The 20603-nt window shown below is 40.3% G+C and overlaps 1 protein-coding gene across 1 annotated transcript in view; it reads left to right on the top strand.

Moving 5' to 3' along the window:
• Positions 1-4116, top strand: part of LOC122557728 (alpha-parvin) — a 120907-nt gene extending 116791 nt beyond the window's left edge. Inside the window, exon 13 of the mRNA XM_043705652.2 lies at positions 623-4116. Within this exon, the coding sequence (XP_043561587.1) occupies positions 623-699 (77 nt within the window). The 3' untranslated portion in view covers positions 700-4116. The remainder of the gene's footprint in view (positions 1-622) is intronic.
• Positions 4117-20603: the final 16487 nt, after the last annotated feature.

Here is a 20603-nt window from a genome sequence, read left to right as displayed (position 1 = left end):
AGGTTCAATTGAGGATTATTTGGATAGAAATGCATGCAGGATATAGGGGAAAAGGCAAGACATTAGCACTGGGTAACAGAACTGGTACAGGCGTGATGGGTTGACTGGCCTGTTTCAATACTGTATCCATTCTGTGATAAAGAGAGAGTGTGGATCCTTGTCCCACAGGGATGCCTATTGATCCTGAGCAAATTGCACCATTATGTTATTGCAGAAAATAATTGTAAAATGTTTAAGGAGAGGTTTAACGGTGTTTAGAATTCTGAGAGGAGCTAGAAATGGAAGTGTTTCTCATGACAGGAGGTCAGCAACCAGAGGATTTTGATTTAAGATAATCGACAGAAGAGGCAGGATGAAGTGACTTCCTTTCACACAGTGAGTTGCTCTGATCTGGAATGCACCATCTGAAAGAGTGTTGGAAAAAGATTCAGAAATAACCTTCAGAAGGAAATTGGGTAAAACTTGAAGGGGAAAATTATGCAGCAAGAGCAGGGGAGTGGAACTAATTGGATTGCTTTTTCGTAGAGCTAGTACAGGCACAATGGACCACTATGCTGTACAGTTCTGAGGTTTTACCTAGAGCCACAAACTCATGTCAAAAGCAATGCATTGTTTCTTTCAGATATTGTGAACTGTGACCTGAAGTCTACTCTGCGTGTACTTTACAACCTGTTTACCAAGTACAGGAACGTAGACTAACCTGAAGGCAGATGGCTTTCTCCAGGAACCTGAATAAAATGCAGCCAAAGCAACACCATTTACAGGAGCCCTGTTCCAGCAGTGGGCTGAACTGCCAATCACTGTCATTTTGTAACAAAGCAGTGGTATTTTCAAGATTCTTTGTTGGTTACAATATTGTTAGTCCTTTATAAATATATATATATATAGTGAAAAGCACTTGAACTACAAAAACTGAAATCAAATTGGACTCAGCGAACACCAGTACTTTGAAGGTTAAGCTATTGCATTCTGATGTTAAGTAAAATTCGATTAATGTGGAATCTAGCATTGAGATTTTCAAAATGCCCATCACACATTCCAAAGAGCTGTTGCTTCATAGAAGAGTTTCCCAGATCCAGTTTCATGGCCAATATTTCAAAACTACCATTATTCAGTGAAATCAAGGTTACATTTTCTGTTTTAATGTTATTATTGATCCTAAATGTATAAATTGGTTGGGACTGAATTCTTGGTTATTGGGGAACGTAAGAAATAGCAGGAGTAGGCAATCCAGCCCTTTGAGCTTGCTCTGCGATTTAATACAATCACGGCTAATCTCATCATGGTCTCGACTCGGGAAGGAAGTACCCATTTCAAAATCCACTTAATCTTCAAGAACTAATCAGATTGTTTCCCTATGTAATGTTACTAAAATTTTAAACGTGTAAGAATCAACAGTGAACACAAGGATAGTTTTAACATTCATTGATGTTAAACTTTACTTTGTTTTTATTCTGTTGCATACAAAGTTGTGTCAGCATTGTCCTTATGGAACTGGCTCTTGTCATAATTCAAGTCCCACCAATACATAAAGTGAAAACTGAATTCAATAAATTTGATGTATGGTTCCAAGAAAGAAAAGTGACCATTTAACATCTGTTGTTTTGACGTTTTAAAAAAAATCGGTTCATGTCCTCCGAAAGAGGAACCTGACATCCTTACTCGGTGAGGCCAATACGTGATAATGATCTCACATTCCAGATTGACCCTCTGAAGTGGTCCAGCAGCCCAATTTAAACTAAATTTCTGGAAATTGGAAATAAAAACTGAAAATACTGTAAAACCTAAGCTGATCTGGCAGCATCCATGGAAAGCCAAGTAGAGTTAACATTCCACGTCCACTAAGACAACTCTTCAGAACTCCTTCCACCTGGAGTACACTGCAATTTGATCTCTTTGTACAAGGAAGCACATATTTAACCCTGCAGGGAAATGCATCAAAAAATGACTAGACTGGTTCCTGGATGAGGGGATTATCCTATGAAAAGAGAGAGTGTCCAGGGCAAAATTTCCTGAAGTTTAGAAGCAATTTAATTCAATCATTTTTTTTTAAAATCTCCAGAACTTGATAAGATAGAGCGAAGCTGTTTCTCTGGTTTGGAATTATAGAACATGGGTATCTCACATTCAGAATAAGGATTTGTCTATTTAATAAGAGATTAAACATTTCTTCATTCAAAGGATTTGAATCTTTGAAATTTCAAACCTAGAAAGCTATGGATGTTGAAAAGAGTATATTCAAGATAGAGGTTTTTGGACACAAAGGTAATTGAAGAATATAGAGTGTGTTCGGGTCGAAACATATGCATGATCTAAAATATTGGACAAGGTGAAACATATTTTCATAAATTTGAATTATTCTTGCATTAGCAGTCATCAAAATAGGAACTTATAAACAAGGGGTGGGAGTAGGCAAATTAGCCCTTCGAGCCTACTCCACCATTTAATATAATCATGGCTGATCTTATCCTGGTCACAACCCCACTTTCCTGCTGTTCCCCATAGCCTTTTATCCCTCTTTTCATCAGAAACATATCTATTTCTTGAATCTGTTGATTGATTCTGCCTCAAATGCACTCTGGGGCAGTGAGTTCCACAGATTCATAGCCCTCAGATAATAGTTTCTCTTCATCTCAGTTTTGAACCTACCTCCTTTCACTGTATATCTTTGACCTCTTGTTTGAGACTGAACAGATGTTTCCTCTTGTGGGACAACGTTCACCTAATCGATCCCTTTTGGCATTTTGTATAGTTCAATCAGATCTCCTCTCATTCTTCTGAATTCCAGTGAGTGCAAGCCCAAGCTATTCAATCGCTCCTTGTATGACAGACCTTTCATCCCCAGAATCAATCTGGTGAATCACCTCTGAATTGCTTCGAATGCCAACACATCCATCCTCAAGTAAGGAGAACAAAACTGGACACACAACTCCAGGTGTTGTCTCCACAATGCCTTATATGATTGTAAAAATGCTTCTTTACTTTTATAATCCAGTCCTTTTGCAATAAATACCAATAATCCATTTGCCTTTATGCTGAACCTGCACACCCACTTTCTGCGATTCACGCACAAAGGACACCCAGATCTCTCTGCACTGATGCACTTTGAATTTCCATTTAAATGATGATTTGCCCTTTTGTTTTTCCAGTCAAGATGGACAATCCTGCAGTTATCCACATTAAACTCCATCTGCCAAATTCTGGCCCATTCTCCTCCCCTGTCAATATCCACCTGTAAACACTCTATCTCCTCATCACAGCCTCTTATCCCACCTATTTTAGTAACATTCGTGGATTTTGCTATGTTACACACTGTTCAAGTTTGCAGATCATTAATATCTGAAATCCAAAACATCAGAATCTCATGTGATCAATATTCGTCTGGCTCCATTTAGTACAAAAATTTAATGTACTGTAATTTACAAAAGAACTAGAGGGGATATGGGCCAAAAAATGTTTTTTCTATAGGTTTGTGACGTGGCACCATCTTAAGTGGCAGTAGAAAAAGATTCAGTAATAATGTTCAAAACAGAATGGGATTTATCTCTGGATGGAATTTCTACCATTTAGCCCAATTGATCTCTGCTAATGTTGATGCTCCAAAAAATCCCTACTTCATCTGCTCCTTTCGTTCCTCTCTCCCTCTATGTTTACCTAGTTTATCCTTCGATAAATAGCATGGATGCATTTTTTAGCTTTCATATACGGTATGCATTTCAGGGACAAGCTGAATGGACTCCTTCCCTGCCTTAAGATTTACTGGACTTGAAATTCCAAAGACGTAAGATTTTTATCGTGCTAGATTAAAACAGTTTGTATGTAGATTTTTCACAGAGTGTCTGTTCCTCTGCCCAAAAGAAAATTCAGCAAAGTCCAGATAAAAACATGGCAATTTGCTCAGTTTATTTTTTAACAGACACACACCCTTTCCTTCATTGATTCCCTTATGGTCTCAAAGCAGTTAGACCTAACCAGCAGCATCAAGCTCGGCGGTGTGCTCTTTTGTGTCTCACTGTTCTCCATTTAGTAGAAATCCTGGGCTTTGCAATGATGTGAAATGTAAGATTTTTGTGTAATTGGCCATATAAGATAGAAAAAATAAAATTCACAAAGTAACATGTGTGAGTGAGCTTGGCTGATGGTCAGATACAATAGGGTTAATGAGAGCGAGTTTGGAGGATGTGTAGAGACTGGAGCTGTAACTTTACTGGACAAATGATGGATATTTTAAGAGGGCTCAATCTGTTTTTTATTTGTAAGGCAAAGTGCTGCTCCTTTTTGTTGTATATTTATGAGGAGATAATCCATGGCACAGGTGACTGAATTGAATCCTGCTTCAGATATTACAACCACACAGTATATTAAATGGCAGCTGCTCTATGCTGTATAGGAAACACAATTAAGACATCACCTTAATAATTCCAGTAAGTAAATTGTACATGTCTGGAAAAGCGGTGTTAGACTCAGGAATCTTCCAAACTGCTCCATTCCATTTTATTGATGCAATCCCTTCTCACTGAAGTTGTATGTGCACAGAGTGTCTCTGTTTGTTTTAGCTACATATTATCTCAAAGACATTTTTCAAACCTATTTTAATAACACAAACAAGCCTCTGATTTGATAATTATTGTGTATTAGAGCTTAACACAAGACATTATTCAGCACTTATGAGAAAGCTAGGTCATTGACAATAATGTAGAATAATGAATGGCTTGAAGGGAGTTGTAACGTAATTGAGAGTTTGAGATGACACTGTAAACCATGAGAGTGAAACATGGCAAGTTTTATATGAGACATCTGATCTGGAGATTATGTTAGTGCTGTGGGCACCTGCAGGAAGGATTAAGGGGAGAGGTGGAATGAAAGTGGAGGAGATGCAGGATTTATGCTCTTTGTCTGTCTCTGTGTTTTTTCTATCACTTCATCTGTCTCTTCCTGTCACTATCTTTGATTGTTGCTTACCTGCTCCCTGTGTACTGGGTTCTGTGCTGTGATTTAATAACAGTCTCATTTATGTTTTCAATGTATTTATTAAGTAATGCACATTGGTCACGATAGCTCAGGGTTTTGTTCTGAACTGCAAAGAAGAAAGCGCTTGAGATGAGACATAAGGGAAAAATGAGATGCTCCCAAGTTACCCCTCCCAAAGGCACTCCATTCTTTCATACTTGCAAGGATGGTAAGTTAGAGTCTGAACTCAAGAATACAGTTTCAAATTCCCTTCAGTCAATTTAATCCAGGATTAGTTTCCTTTTAAATTGTTCAAGAATGTTGTAAAATTTGTATCTCTGCATTAACCATATGGTTACTGTACAGTGCAAATGCCTCCAACATTCAGTGACAACAGCCAGCCCATAGCACCAGCTGCTGAAAGTAAACATATGTAGGAGACCCAACATCACCTGAGCAGCAGTCTGCTGGGTTGCTAGGCTATTTCTTGCAGTTACATGTCAGCCTTGGATTTGTAATATAATAATCTTGTTAACATAACTTGTTTTTACGATGGACGCATACAGAATTAAATTAAATTTAGATCAAAGAAGTTTTTATGCATTAAACCTCATTCCGAATTGTGCTGTTGCTTTATTGTCACTTCTGACTGTGTGCATGAATATATCACTTGCTTCTTTCATGACAGAGTTGAATAGAAGCAAGAGATTAAGCAGTCTTTCATGTGGCGATGTTAATATTTGAAGCATTTACTGCGTATTCCTACACAGGCAGAAGAACGTTGTTATTGCAGTATGACAATGTAAGAACAAAAAGGAATTCTGGATAGGTTGTAAATCATACTCTTATTGTCTAAACTTCAGAATCCTGGAATGAAGTGTAACAAAACACAATGTTATGTGAAAAATCCAGGACATCTTCCCCTTCTGATAGTTATTGATAACCTGATGCACAGCTATGCATAAAGTCTATGGTCTCTTCACAATGATATTGCACCAGAATTTACGACAGGAACTGAAAGCATAGCTAGAGTTATAGAGATGTACAGCATAGAAACAGACCCTTCGGTCCAACCCGTCCATGCCAACCGGGATATCCCAACCCAATCTAGTCCCACCTGCTAGCACCTGGCCCATATCCCTTCAAACCCTTCCTATTCATATACCCATCCAAATGCCTCTTAAATGTTACAATTGTACCAGCCTCCACTACATCCTCTCGCAATTCATTCCTGTTACAACTATTTCCAAATCTCCTGCATTTACTAATTAATTCATTTCATTGTTTTATTTTTGCATTAGTGATAACTAGATCATTATTATGTCACTATTGCGTTCTCAGTTTGATTTGTCTGGTATGTGCTTCTGCCTTGGTCTCCAATCTGTGGAACTGATCTCTCTGAACTTTGTCGCTATACCTCTTTCTCCTCCTTTAAAGCACTCATGAAATCTAATTATTTGACCATACTTTACGTAACCTGTGCTCTAAGTTACAGGTAGACTTTGGTTAACATGATGATTAAGTTTCTGAAAATCACTGCATTAAGCGATTCTGTTATGAATGAGATTTTTGATAAAGTAACCAAAAGGATTGATGGCAGAGCGGTACATGAGGTTGTTTACATGACTTTAGTAAAGTCTTTGACAAGGTTCTGCATGATAGACAACTTAGTAAAGTTAGATCACATGGGATTCAGGGTGAGCTTGCTAATTGGATACAAAAATGGCTTGACGGTAGGAGACGAGTATGATGGTGGAGAGTTGTTTTTTGGATTGGTGGCTTGTGACCAGTGGTGTTCTACTGGAATCGGTACTGGGTTCACTTTTGTTTGTCATTATATAAGCGATTTGGATATGAATATAGAAGGCAATGGTTATTAAGTTTGCGGATGACACCAAAATTGGTGGTATAATGGGCAGTGAAGAGGGTTGTCGAAGATTACAAAGAAATCTTGATCAATTGGGTTAATGGGTTGAGGAGTGACAGATGGATTTTAATTTGGATAAATGTGAGGTATTGCATTTTGTTAAAACCGACAAGGGCAGGAATTGTACAGTTAATGGTAGGGCCTTGGGTAGTGTTGTAGAGCAGAGAGACCTGGGGGTTCAGATATATAATTATTTTGAAAATTGCATCACAGGGTGGCTAAGAAGGCATTATTTAGCATGCTTGCCTTCATTGCACAGACCTTTGAGTACAGGAGTTGGGAAGTCACGATGGGGTTATACAGGACAATGATAAGGCCTCTTTTGGAATACTGTGTGCAGTTCTGGTTGCCCTGCTATAGAAAAGATACATTAAATTGGACAGGGTTCAGAAAATATTTGCCAGGATATTGCCAAGAATGGTAGTTTAGAGTTATAAAAGTAGGCTGGGACTTTATTTCTTGGAGTGTAGGAGCTTGAAGGGTGACCTTATAGGCATTTATAAAATCATGAGGGGCATAGATAAGGTGAATAACAAGGGTCTTTTCCCTCAGGTGGTGAAGTTCAAAACTAGGGGCATATTTTTAAGGTGAGAGGAGAAAGTTTTAAAAAAAGAATGAGATGCAACATGTTCCCTCCCACACACAGAGAATGGTTCGTGTGTGGAATGAATGGTCAGAGGAAGTGGTGGATGCAGGTACAGTTACAGTTCCACTCGCTGAGTGGAAGGTTCATTTCCAGATGTTTCGTCACCCTACTAGGTAACATCTTCAATGAGCCTCCGGGCAAAACCTACTGAAGATGTTATCTAGTATGGTTACGAAACGTCTGAAAATGAACTTTCCGGCTCAGTGAGCAAACCTACATCCAGAACCTCAACCTGAGCTACAAATCTGCTCAAAACTCACTAGTTACAATGTTTAAAAGGTACTTGGATAGGTACATGAATAGGAAAGTTTTGGGTGGATATGAGCCAAACACAGACAGATGGGACTAGTTTAGTTTGGGAACATGGTTGGCATGGACTACTTGGACTGAAGGATCTGTTTCCATGCTGTATGACTCTATGAAATACATAATATAATAAAACCCATGTAAATGTTCAGATTGTAATCTTGGAAACTCAAACAAAATTAGAATACAACCACAAACTTAATATCAAGCATCAAAATAGACATGAAAAATGAAAGAATATCTTATCATGTTCCTTGCATCATCTCCAAGGTTGCTTACCTGGAGGTGGGCAGAAAGCCCATCCAACTCATCAGTCGCTCAGGAAGCTGAAGGGTGAGAATCACCAGACTCTTTGCTGCTTTGGAAGTGGAGGGTTGGGTGTCCTTGGGGACAGGTTTTAAAAATGTATCCAGCCTTCATTGAGCCAGACAATGGCTAAAACAGTTTATATGAACAGCAACCTGCCCAGAATGTTGAGGTTTGGTCTGCATTTACTCCTGTGTGGTGGGGAATCTAGTCAGAGCAGCATAATTGTGAGTTAATGGAATGAGGGGTGGTGAAGTGAAAAATGTGTTATGATGAAACCACGTTAATCAAGAACTGCCTGTACCATAAACAACACGCATAAAATAAAGAACTCTGTGGGTGCTGGAAATCAGAAACAAAAACAGAAATTGCAGCACCTCTTCTGTGGAGAGAAAGCAGAGTTAAACGTTTTGGATTCAGTGACCATTCTTCAGAACTGTATCATGTTCTGTGGTGTCAAAATTTGCTAATGGCAGCCAGTCCATCTCCACATCCTGTGCCAATCCCAGATGTGATAGGGTGAGCAAGGCCACATACCTCTATCTTTCAAGCCTCCTACAATTTATCAGGAACCGTGTTCCACTTGCTCTGGCTTCTGCATGTCCTGAGGTTAATCACTGAAACCAATGCTTTCAGCTGCCTGGACTCTAAATTCGAGAATTCTACCCCCAAACCCCTCTATCTCTGTACCTCTCTTTTCCTCTTTAAGGGTGCTCCTCTTTGAGCAAGAGTACAGCCCAGAAACGGACCCTTCAGCCCAACTTGTCCATGCCGACCAAGTTTCCTAAACTAGTCCTGTTTGCCTGCGTTTGGCCCATACCCCTCTAAACCTTTCCCATCCATGTACCTGTCCAAAAATCTTCTAAATGTTGTAACTGTACCACTTCCTCTAGCAACTTGTTCCATATGTGCACCACCATCTATATGGAAAAAATTGCAGCTCGGATTCCTTTTAAATCTTTCCCCTCTTACCTTAAAAGAGCAAGCTTTTGCTTACTTTTACAAATATCTCTTATGTGGCTAGGTGCCAATTTTTGTTCGATAACTGCTCTTCTGTGAATCTTTATGCATGTTTTATACAATAGATGTGCTGTACAATACAAGTTGTTGTTCTTGCAGTTGTCTGACTAGGTGGAGGAAGTCACTTAATTTGTTACAAAGTGTGCTCTGTTTCCCCTCTTTAATGAAGGTTCACCATATGGTTGTTGCCAGTTTAGCCTGTGGCTGTCACTGCTGTAACACCAGCTGCACTACCCCTGGCACAAGTTGAAGACTAGCATAGTTGTGTCTCTGACACAAATTGGAACTGCTCAGAGAGTTAACTGTTCTGATCATGAAACACAAGCATTGTTTCAAAACAAAGTGGTGAATTAACAGTACATTTTAAAGTGACTGTCTACATCAGCTGCTTTTGGAGTCTCAGGATGTTGAATTGTAAAAGCTTTAAAAAATACACACAATGTATTGCCGATGCACAAATTCTGTTTGTATTCCCTAGAGTTCAGAAGGCTGATCCCATCTGGACTGACTGTGTTCAGTTCTGGGTACTGTGACTCAGGAAGGATTATACTGGCCTTGGAGGGGCTACAGTGCAGAATCACCAGAATGGAAACGGGGCTAAAAAGGATTAAATTACAAGAACAGGTTGCTGAGATGAAGGTTTGAAGGTTGAGTAGCTTTGTATTCTAGGCCTTCAAAATTGAGTTAAGGAATTGAGTTTCTGTTCACTGTGGCTGGGCAAGGAGGCCACTCCTAAGCCTAAGTCAAATAGAATGAGAATCAACTGTAATGCTTTTGACCTTATTCTGAAACATAGGCTCACAATCTAATCAACTGAGCTATTTGCTTCCCCATGCACACCGTGATCGGGAATTCATTGCCAGAAGGGGTGGTGAATGAAGAGAATTAGATAAGTAGTTCAAGAGGAAAGCGTTGGTGATTTATAAATTTTCTAATTAACCAGTTCAGACATATTATCTCTGGTGCAAATGGGACTTGAACCCAGGCCTCCTGGCCCAGAGGTAGGAACACTACCACTGCACCACAAGAGTTTACTTTGGTGGAGGACAAAAGTGGTGGGCAGGGAGTGGGAGTATGGAATCAATTAGATAACTGGGCTTGCCCTTTCAAAGGGCAGTTATCAGCACAATGGCCTGATGGTTTATTCCTGTTCTGTGACTGTAGATAGTTCCATTCTGTTTATGGAATCATACAGCAGGGAATTTCTCAACTCCTCTGCTGTAACCATCTTTCATGCCTTTGTTTCCCTGAGACTTAACTTTTCCCATGCACCCCTGGTTGTTCTACATTCTACTCTCCCTCAATATATCATCCAAACCTCTGCTGCCCTTGATTTAACTTGCAGCTAGTGTTGTTACCCAGTACTCATTGACATACATTGGTTCCTTGTCAAGAAACATCTTGATTTTAAAATGCTCACCCTTGTTCTCAATTGTTCTGTTGCCTCTTCCCTCCCTATTCCTGTAATATACCGTTTTCACAACCCTTTCAGATAGATGTTCTTCTAATTTCAGCCTCTTGTGCATTGACTATTTTAATTGCTCCTTCATTTTTGCCTAGGTCCTAAACTTCTCCATCCCTCTATCCCACTGTCTACCTTTAAGATTCAATGTGGTTTGAATCATACCTTCCTTTATAATACTCTGGTGTAACACCTTGGGGTGTGCTATTACATTAAAGGTGCTTTATAAGTTCTGTACATAGCTTAAAAAAAATTACAGTTTTTATATTGCTGTACTAACGTATACGCAGCTCCTGAATATCAGTAAGTCGTCAATTACTCTTTCTTCGTAACTTAATTTAAAATGTATCAACAAATCAGAAGTTGAGCATTAGAAGTAATAAAAAGGCAAGTTTATTCAAGTTTTATAATTCACTTTTCACAAACTCTGTATCCAAACACCTCCAATTTACACAGCTTGTGTGAAATATTTAGAAGGTTTGAAAAGGAAGGAGACAGTGTTGTTGTTACTGGACTGGTAATCCAAAGACATCTCAAAATGCACCCTGAATCTAACCTATAGCTGAGAAATTTAAATTCGCTGAATTAAATAATAAGGTCATCTCAGTAATGGTGACCATAAACCCAATGGACTGTTATTTAATTGTCCTTTAGTGAAGGAAATAAGCCATCCACTCTGACCTATATATGACTCACCACAATGTGGTTGACTTTTAATTGCCCTCTGAAATGGTAAACTACAGGCATTGCCTGTAAGAAGCTTTCCCATCACCACAACCTTCTCAAGGGCAGTTTGGATTAGGCATGAAAGTTCCAAAAAGACAGTAAGATTTTAGGTGTAACTAATGGTTGGGAAAAGGGAAAGGAACAAAAGGTTCAGAATTGGAGGTGGTCCAGGTACAGGCCAAGTTTCTACAAGAAATCTGTGAGAATGCTGGCATCAGTGAGAATCCATTCATTGTGGTGAAAGGGAATGAAATATTCCCGAGTTTATTTCCAATTCTATTTCTGAGTACAGCCTACGGATTGCTGCCTTTCCCCAAACTCAAGAACTTTGTTTTAAAACTCTGAATCAGATCCATTTCAGATGTAATAGTTACTGAGAATCCCAGCTTCTGAGTGGAAATGAAAAGATCCTATCAAGCATCAGTTGTCAACAGTCATAATTCCGGGTGAAATAACCTTATACCTTTCCAAATGAACATTTGTCAATGCATTGTTATTGCATACATTCAGCATTCATAGTTTGCCACTGTTTTTTGGCAAGATTTGGCATTTAATTTTCCTTCTTCAAATAAGGATATTTATGTGATGCCAACCTGATTAGGGATACGTTTTGTTTGTGAAAATGCCAGAATAATTGGTGAGGGATTCAATTTTTGTTAGTAGGTTGTAACACTATTTGGTATTTAATACAGGAACAAGGTGTCAAATGATCCAAATATGGACAAAATAATTTAATTCCAGAAGTAAGGCAAGATTGACTGTGCTTGACATCGAGACATTATTTGATCAGGTTTAGCAACAACAGGCCTGACCAAAACTGAAGTCAATGGGAATCTAATTTGAGTCACACCTAACACAAAGGAACATTGTTTTGATCATTGGAACCCAATCATTTTAGCCACAGGCTATCACTGGAGGAGGTGTTCCTAACAGTAGATATTTTTTAATTGTCTTGTTCAGATAGGACTGAACCCAGACATTCTGACACAGAGGTAGGAAAATGCCCATTGCACACTAGACTGTGGTTTCTCAGAAGAGTGCCTCAAGCCAATCAATTTTCAGCTACTTCTTAATAACCTTTCCTCCATCATGAGGTTGGGGTGATTATTGCAGTGTTCAGCACCGTTTGCAATGCTTCGTATAATGGAGCAGTTCATTCTCATGTGCAGTAAACCTGGACAACCTTCATGGTTGGGAGATAACGTTCACAGCACACAAATGTTAGACAATGACCATGAACAAAAGCTAAACCAACGCATATTTATATAAAACATTTAAGGTAATGAAGCATCATAGTATTTCGCAGAAATGACAACTTTGCTGGCAAGTTGTTGGAGGGATTTCTGAGGGACAGGATTTACATGTATTTGGAAAGGCAAAGACTGATTAGGGATAGTCAACCTGGCTTTGTGTGTGGGAAATCATGTCTCACAAACTTGATTGAGTTCTTTGAAGAAGTAACGAAGAGGATTGATGAGGGCAAAGCATTGGATGTGAACTATATGGACTTCACTACGGTGTTTGATATGGTTCCTCATGCTAAATTGGTTAGCAAGGTTAGAATTCATGGAATACAGGGAGAACTACCCATTTGGATACAGAACTTGCTCGAAGGTAGAATACAGAGGATGGTGGTGGAGGGTTGTTTTTCAGACTGGAGGCCTGTGACCAGTGGTGTGCCACAAGGATCAGCGCTGGGTCCACTGCTTTTCATCACCAATATAAATGATTAGGATGTGAACATAGAGGTATAGTTAGTAAGGTTGCAGATGACAACAAAATTGGAGGTGCAGTAAACAGTGAGGAAGGTTACCTCAGATTAAATGGGATCTTGATCAGATGGGTCAATGGGCTAAGGAGTGGCAGAAAGAGTTTATTTTAGATAAATATGAGGTGCTGCATTTTGGAAAGGCAAATCTTAGGACTTATACACTCAATGGTCAGGTCCTAGGGAGTGTTACTGAACAAAGAGACCTTGAAGTGCACGTTGATAGTTCCTTGAAAGTATAGTCACAGGTATATAGGATAGTGAAGACAGGATTTGGTATGTTTTCCTTTATTGGTCAGAGTATTGAGTAAAGGAGTTGGGAGATCATGTTGCAGCTGTACAGGACATTGGTTAGATAACTTTTGGAATATTATGTGCAATTCTGGTCTCCTTCCTAGTGGAACAATGTGAAACTTGAAAGGGTTCAGAAAAGACTTACAAGGATGTTGCCAGGGTTGGAGGATTTGAACTATAGGGAGAGGCTGAATAGGCAAGGGCTGTTTTCTTTGGAGCGTCAGAGGTTGAGGGGTGACGTTACAGAGGTTTATAAAATCATGAGGAGCATGGATAGGATAAATAGACAAAGTCTTTTCCCTGGGGTGGGGGAGACCAGAATTAGAGGGCATAGGTTTAGGGTGAGAGGGGAAAGATATTAAAGGGACCTAAGGGGCAACTTTTTCATGCAGAGGGTGGTACGTGTATGGAATGAGCTGCCAGAGGAAGTGATGGATGCTGGTAAAATAACAACATTTAAAAGGCATCTGGATGGGTCTATGAATAGGAAGGGTTTAGAGGGATATGGGCCAAGTGCTGACAAATGGAATTAGATTAAGTTAGGATATCTGGTCGGCATGGACCAAAGGTACATCTGTACTGTACTGTACATCTCTATGACTGTGATTCTATGCCCAAGAAGACATTAGCCGTGTGACCAAAAGCTTAGCCAAGAAAGTAGCCTTTAAGATATGTCCGATAGCAGGAAGTGAGAAAGTCTCATCTTCTCTTGATATTGAATGACATTACCCCCATTGCTCAATCCCCATCACCAACATCTTGGGGACTGCCCTGTATCAAAACTGGGCTGAAACAGTAGGTCATAGGATAGAAATTCTATAGTAGCCAGCTCACCAACTGGCTCTCCATATCCTGTCTGCTATTAACAATTCAAAGTGTAATGGAATACCCTCCACTTTCTTGAATGACTGCAGTTCCAAAACACATGAGATGCTCAACACTATTCAGGACAAAGCAACTCACGTGATCAGGAACTCCTCCGTGAATGGTTACTCGCTACTCCGCTGGTGTACAGATGCGCCATCTAGAAGTTGCACTGTAGCCAAGGCTGCTGCCATGGCACTGCCATGGCACTTCCCAAACCACCACCATCTACAATTTCCCCGAAACACATACCATCCTAAATTGGAAAAAATTACTGCGGCTGCTGGAATCTGAAACCAAAAGAGAAAATGCTGAAAAATCTCAGCAGGTCTGGCAGCATCTGTAAGCAGAGAAAAGAGCTGACATTTCGAGTCTAACTGACCAGCTTTGACAAAAGGTCAGTTAGACTCGAAACATCAGCTCTTTTCTCTCCTTACAGATGCTGCTAGACTTGCTGAGATTTTCCAGCATTTTCTCTTTTGGATCCTAAATTGGAAGTTAATTTTTGCTGGTTCAGTGCACCTGAGTCAAAAATCTGGAAGGAGAAAGTGAGGACTGTAGGTGCTGGAAATTAGAGTCGAAAAGTCAGGACAGCTTTTGCCCAAAATGTCAACTCTCCTGCTCCTAGTGTGCTGCCTAACCCGCTCTGCTTTTCCAGCACCACCCTGTTTGACTCAAAAATCTGGAATTTTGTCCCCCAAAACACTGTGGGTGTACCCACGTCACATTAACTGCAGTGAATCAAGAAGATTGCTCACCATCACCTTGCGAAAGGAATAGACAATAAATGCCAACCTTATCGAGAGAGATACCCACATCCCACCAATGTCAAACTATCTGCACAGGCAATGTTCAGAGAGTCATCGCTGATTTGAAATATTAACTGCATATCCCTCCACAGATGCATCCTGGCTTGCTGAGTAATTCCAAAGTTTTCTGTTTCGGATTTCCAGCCTTCTCTTTTAGTTGCCTCAGCATCTCTACCCTGTCAAGCCCCTTGAGGATTTCATGTTTCAATTACGTCATTCTTCCCAACTGCAGGAAAGTCCCAGTCTACTCAATCTTTTGAGGGCAATCGCCTTATTCCCCCAGGAATCCGCTTATTTGATCTCATTTTGCTGCCTTTCAATTCTATCCCTGTCGAAATTAAGCCCAAGGTTTCGTCTGCGCCTTATCACCCCCTGTGGCTGTTTTTACTGAGTCGTGTATCTGTGCCACAAAACCCTTTGTTTCTGAACACTATCGAAACACTTATTTCTTAACGAGTGTGCTGTCTCCCTACTCTTCCAACGAAAACGGACCACATCTCACTTGTCTACAGTTTTGTTTAATCTGCAACCAGGGCGGCCCAATGATTCGGAAATGAACACTATAATTTAAATCTTAAATAGTTCATCAACAAAATGCGTTACATAAATGTTGGGTCGAGTTACTTGTGCATTGCTGAGATTCCACTAGATGGCGATGACCTATGATGTATTTTAATTAAACCGAGTTTAATTCTTAAAATCTGAAAGATTGCAAGTTGTTGTTCTCGTTGCAAATAAATAAAACAGACACAAAATAATCCCTTCGTTTCAGTTTGCCATTTCGGAAGAACTCAGATACTCATATGGGACACACGGGAAGTGCAATTAATTCACAGAACTGCACAACAATGTTTGGAATCAATGGTTCCTACTTGACTGTCCCACTGAAACAACAACAGATATTTCAGCTGACTCAGTGTGGGGTTGCAACAGGCAAACAAAGCGAGGGAGGGAAAATCTCTCACAAAATCTCTCTTCCTAAGAAGAACGTGTGGGAAAAACCGAAGATTGAAGTCTCTTTAGAATTTTGTAAAACTCCTGGCGTTGGCTGCACTGACCTTGCATTCTAGCTCCGTCACAAACTCCAGCCGGGGCCAAACTATCTCAACACATTCATTGTGCAAAACCGTCTTTACCAAAAAATATGTTGGCCTCAATTTAAGTTGTACATTAGCTTGAAAGACGCGTAAAATAATATATGTGAACGACTCAGCTAGTTGAAGGAAATGAATATCAACCGAGCGTTTCAGAAGTTCGGAAATCTGAAGTTTATTTAGAATTTTTTTCCAGGCAATATATGGAGATTGTTAAAGCAAGGGGTTGTGGGGATTGTAGTTCCCAAGCTATACTTAATTCCGAGAGGGGCCACTCGACTTGGAATGTTAACTCTGCTTTCTGTTCATGTATGTTTCCTACCTGCTGAGTTCCTCCAGCAGTTTCTGACCTTGTTTCAGATTCTTTGTTTTATCATATAAAAACCGAAAGAACTGCGGAAGCTGTAAATCGGAAACCACAGAAATTGCTGGAAAAGCTCAGCAGGTCTGATGGAGAGAAATCAGAGTTAACCAGAGTTTCAGGTTGAGGGACCCTTCATGCTCTGGGCTAAACAGTCAAGGCAGAGAAACGCAAAACTGAAATACAGTAGTCCCCCTGTAACCGTGGGGAATACGTTCCAAGGCCGACTGAGGAAGCACGAAATCGCAGATAAGAGTGAACCCATCACTTAAATGGGAAATTTACCTTCCCAGCAGCCCCATGGACCCTGGTCCCAGAAGGTTCAGGCTATGGGCCGCAGTAAACTGCAGGTAACTGAAACCGCAGAAAATGATTCTGTGGATATGGGGCTCGTCCTGTACTGCAGATGCTGAAAGTCTGAAATTTTTTTAAAATGCTGGAAATACTCAAAGGGTCAGGCAACATCTGTGGAGTAAAAAAACATTAACATTTCAGGTATTTAACCATTCATAAAATAGCACAGCCCATGCTAACTTCAAAAGTGCTTTATATCAAAGATGTACTTTTGAAGTTAGTCACTGTTGGAATGGAGAAAAAACAGAAGCCAATTTACCCACAGCAAGTTCCCCCTGTGACAATTGACCAAGCTGTAGTGGTGTTGATTGAGAGACCATTATTGGTTAAGTCCACCTGGCAGCACTCCTCAGCATCTTGCTTGATCTTTCATACCTGATTCAGAGGGCAAATTGCGCTTTAGTTTAATGTTTCCTTGTTTAACAATCCATCAATACGGCACCAGCAACATTAGCCTAGCTTAAGTGTTTGGAGACACTTTTGATTCTGTAACCTTCAAACTGAGAAACAAAAGTACTAAACATTGAGCCAAGGGAACTGCCTTGTTACATCCAGTGTTATCCAGTGACAGCAATTTATGTGCCCAGTTTTTTTTTTAATCAGTGTTAAATTGTCTTGATTTGACTTACCCAAAAATAAACAGTGTCTCTTAAGTTTAGACTTTTGTGTTTAGGACACCCACACTGCTATTATGAAGGAATGCCAGGATTTTAACCCAGTGACAATGAAGGAACAGTGGTATGTTTCTAAGTCAGGATGCTGTGGGATTTGGAGGGGAACCTGAAGGTGATGATGCTTCATGCATCTGTTGCTCTTGTCCAGCCAGATGGCTGAGGTCAATGGAAGGTGCTTTTGAAGGACTCTCTGCAGATTGCTACAGTACATCTTGTGGATGGTGCAACTCTGCTGCTCTCTTCAGTGCGCTGGCAATTTTTATTACTCGAGTAACATCATTAAAAAATGTTTATCTGGCACTTATCAAATTGCTGCATGTACTGAGCTGTGTTCAGCTGGCTGCCATATTACTTGTATTATTACAGAGCAATGCCTCAAAATTTCTCAATTCATTGTAACCTGCTTTTGGCATGTGGCTCTGAAAGATGCTACATAAATGCACGTCTTTCTCTCTATATACCTAGCTACATATCCTTCAAAACATCTTAATGTACAATTGCATTTAGATAGCACCTTAAACATAGTTTTATGAGAATTAAATTTATTGTCGCATGTACTCGAATGAATAAAGTGAAAAGTCTACAAGTCGCCACTCACGGTGGCATCTTAGGTACAGATTCTTTAGTACAAATTCTTCAGAAGAAAAATTAGAAAAATAAAAGAAGGTCCAGCATTGCAGATTGTAGGAATAAAGTGGAAAAATACAGAAATAAGAAGATTAGAGCAACAGTCCTTCTAATGCAGTCCACGCTGGCACTAAGCCTCTAGTCTGCACTAGGTGTTGACCCCAGACCATGCTAGCCTTCACCTCGAGTCTCTCGAGGTCAGGAGACTGCTCTGGAATCACTTTGAGGCCAGAGGTCCATGTTGGGCCAAGAGACCACTCCTGTACTGCCAAAAGACCGCCAAGTATTGCCACCATGCTGGTTAAGAGATGGCCATGTCAGGACAGGAGATTGCCGTGCTGGGCTGAGAGATTGCCATGCTGGGATGGGAGATCGCCACACCAGGCAAAGAAGATACCTCGCCGAATCCATGCTGAGGCTGAGGCTGAGGCCGAGAAGAGAGAAGAAGAAAAAAATACAAAAGAGAAAAGGAAGAAACTGACAGAGCAGACGAGCTCTGGCTGAAGGGTCCTAGTCCACCACCATATTGGTTTAACAAGTGTGTAATCAAGTTAAAATATGAAAGCAAAAATGTGCTGTAAATGCTGGAACACTGAACTAAAAACAGAAAATGCTGGAAATACTCAGCTTTGGAAAAGAGTTAATATAATAGAAGAGTTTTATTGGAAAAATATTCTGTCATGCTAATGGAATGATGACCCTTTTTTCAAGAATAGTTGGAGTATAAGAGTAGAGAAGCCTTGCTGCAACTGTACACGGTGCTGGTGAGACCACATCTTGAGTAATGAGTGCAGTTTGAAGAAAGATATCACTTCATTGGAGGCAGTTCAGAGAAGGTTCAATAGGATGATCCCTGGTATAAAGGGATTGTCTTACGAGCATAGGTTAAACAGGTTGGAACTCTCCTCACTGGCGTTTAGAAGAATGAGAGGTTTGGTTTAGATTATATTCCCTACAGTGTGGAAACAGGCCCTTTGACCCAACCAGTCCACACCAACCCTCCAAAGGGCAATCCACCCCCTCCGACTAGTACACATAACAGGTTGGGCAATTTAGCATGGCCAATTCACCTGGCCTGCACATCTTTGGACTGTGTGAGGAAACCAGAGCACCCAGAGGAAACCCACACAGAAACAGACACAGGGAGAACATGCAAACACCATACAGACAGCCGGCTGAGGTTGGAATTGAACCTGGGATCCTGGTACTGTGAGGCAGCAGTGCTAACCACTGAGCCACGCCACCATGCTGCCCAGGTGATCTCATTGAAGCATTTTGGATTCTTAAGGAGCTTGACAGGCTAAATATGAGAGGATGATGCCCCTCCTGGGGGAGTCTAAGAGCAGACGACATGTTCTCAGAATAAACGGGTGCTAATTTAATCCTGAGATGAGGAGGAATTTCTTCTCTCAGTGCATTGTGAGTCTTTGGGAACTCACTGCCACAGAGAGCTGTGGGAGCAGAGACCTTTTCTATATTTTCGGCTGAGACAGACAGATTTTTGATCAGTAGAGGACTCAAGGGTTAGGGAGAAAGTGCAGGAAAATGCATGTGTGGAATGTCAGGACAGCCACGATCTTATTGAATGCAGAGCAGGCTCAAGCAGCTGACCAGTGTACTCTGCTTCCTCCTTCTGATAGTCTTATGTAACTCACAATGCCTCAATGAATCTGCATGTACGTTAGGTCATAATTTGTAAAATATGGACTACTCTACAGGTCAGTGAGAGACTTAATAGATTCTGCAGTTGCTTGGAAATGAGATGAACTCCTATTGCATTCTTTAAGTGCATCTCAGGAAATCAATTTGAAGTTATTTTAGTGGGAACAAAGGAACAGGTGGAGGACATTCAGCCCTTTCAGCCTATTCTGTCACTCAATTAGGTTATGGCTGATCTGGACCTCACCTCCTCTCATCCACCTTGACCCAGCAAAAATCTAACAATCTCAGTCCTGAAAGCTCCACCTGATGCTCAGTATCCACACCGTATTTTGAACATTTCAGATTTCTTGTGTGAAAAAAGTATTCCTCAGATTTCTGTCTAGGTTTCATGTCCTCTTGTTTTACGTTTGCCCATCAGAAGAAAGTTTTCTATCTATCTATTCAATTAAATTTATTTAAAGTAAACACCTTACTTGAAGCATGCCTCAACCTTCTAAAGTCAATGAAGTTCAAGCCTCATCTGTGAAATCGGCTAATCACTATCATTTCAGTAACCTATTTGATTTGTACCTGTATGTAAGTTTTTAGTAATTTGTGTTTCTTGATATCTAAATTCCTTTCCTCTTCCACAGCTTTGTCTCATGCACATAAGAAAATTCTGATTACCAAAATTGGTGATCTCACATTGAACTCTATTTATTGTAGTTTTGCCCAGTCACTGTTCCTTTGTAGCTTTTTGCTTCAATCTAAACT

This window comes from Chiloscyllium plagiosum, unplaced genomic scaffold (assembly GCF_037043375.1).
Source record: "Chiloscyllium plagiosum isolate Xiang-an unplaced genomic scaffold, Cpla_swu_hap1 HiC_scaffold_18, whole genome shotgun sequence".
Taxonomy (NCBI): Eukaryota; Metazoa; Chordata; class Chondrichthyes; order Orectolobiformes; family Hemiscylliidae; genus Chiloscyllium; species Chiloscyllium plagiosum.
The sequence above is the reverse complement of the archived record's forward strand: the minus strand, read 5'-3'. Positions and strand labels throughout refer to the sequence as shown.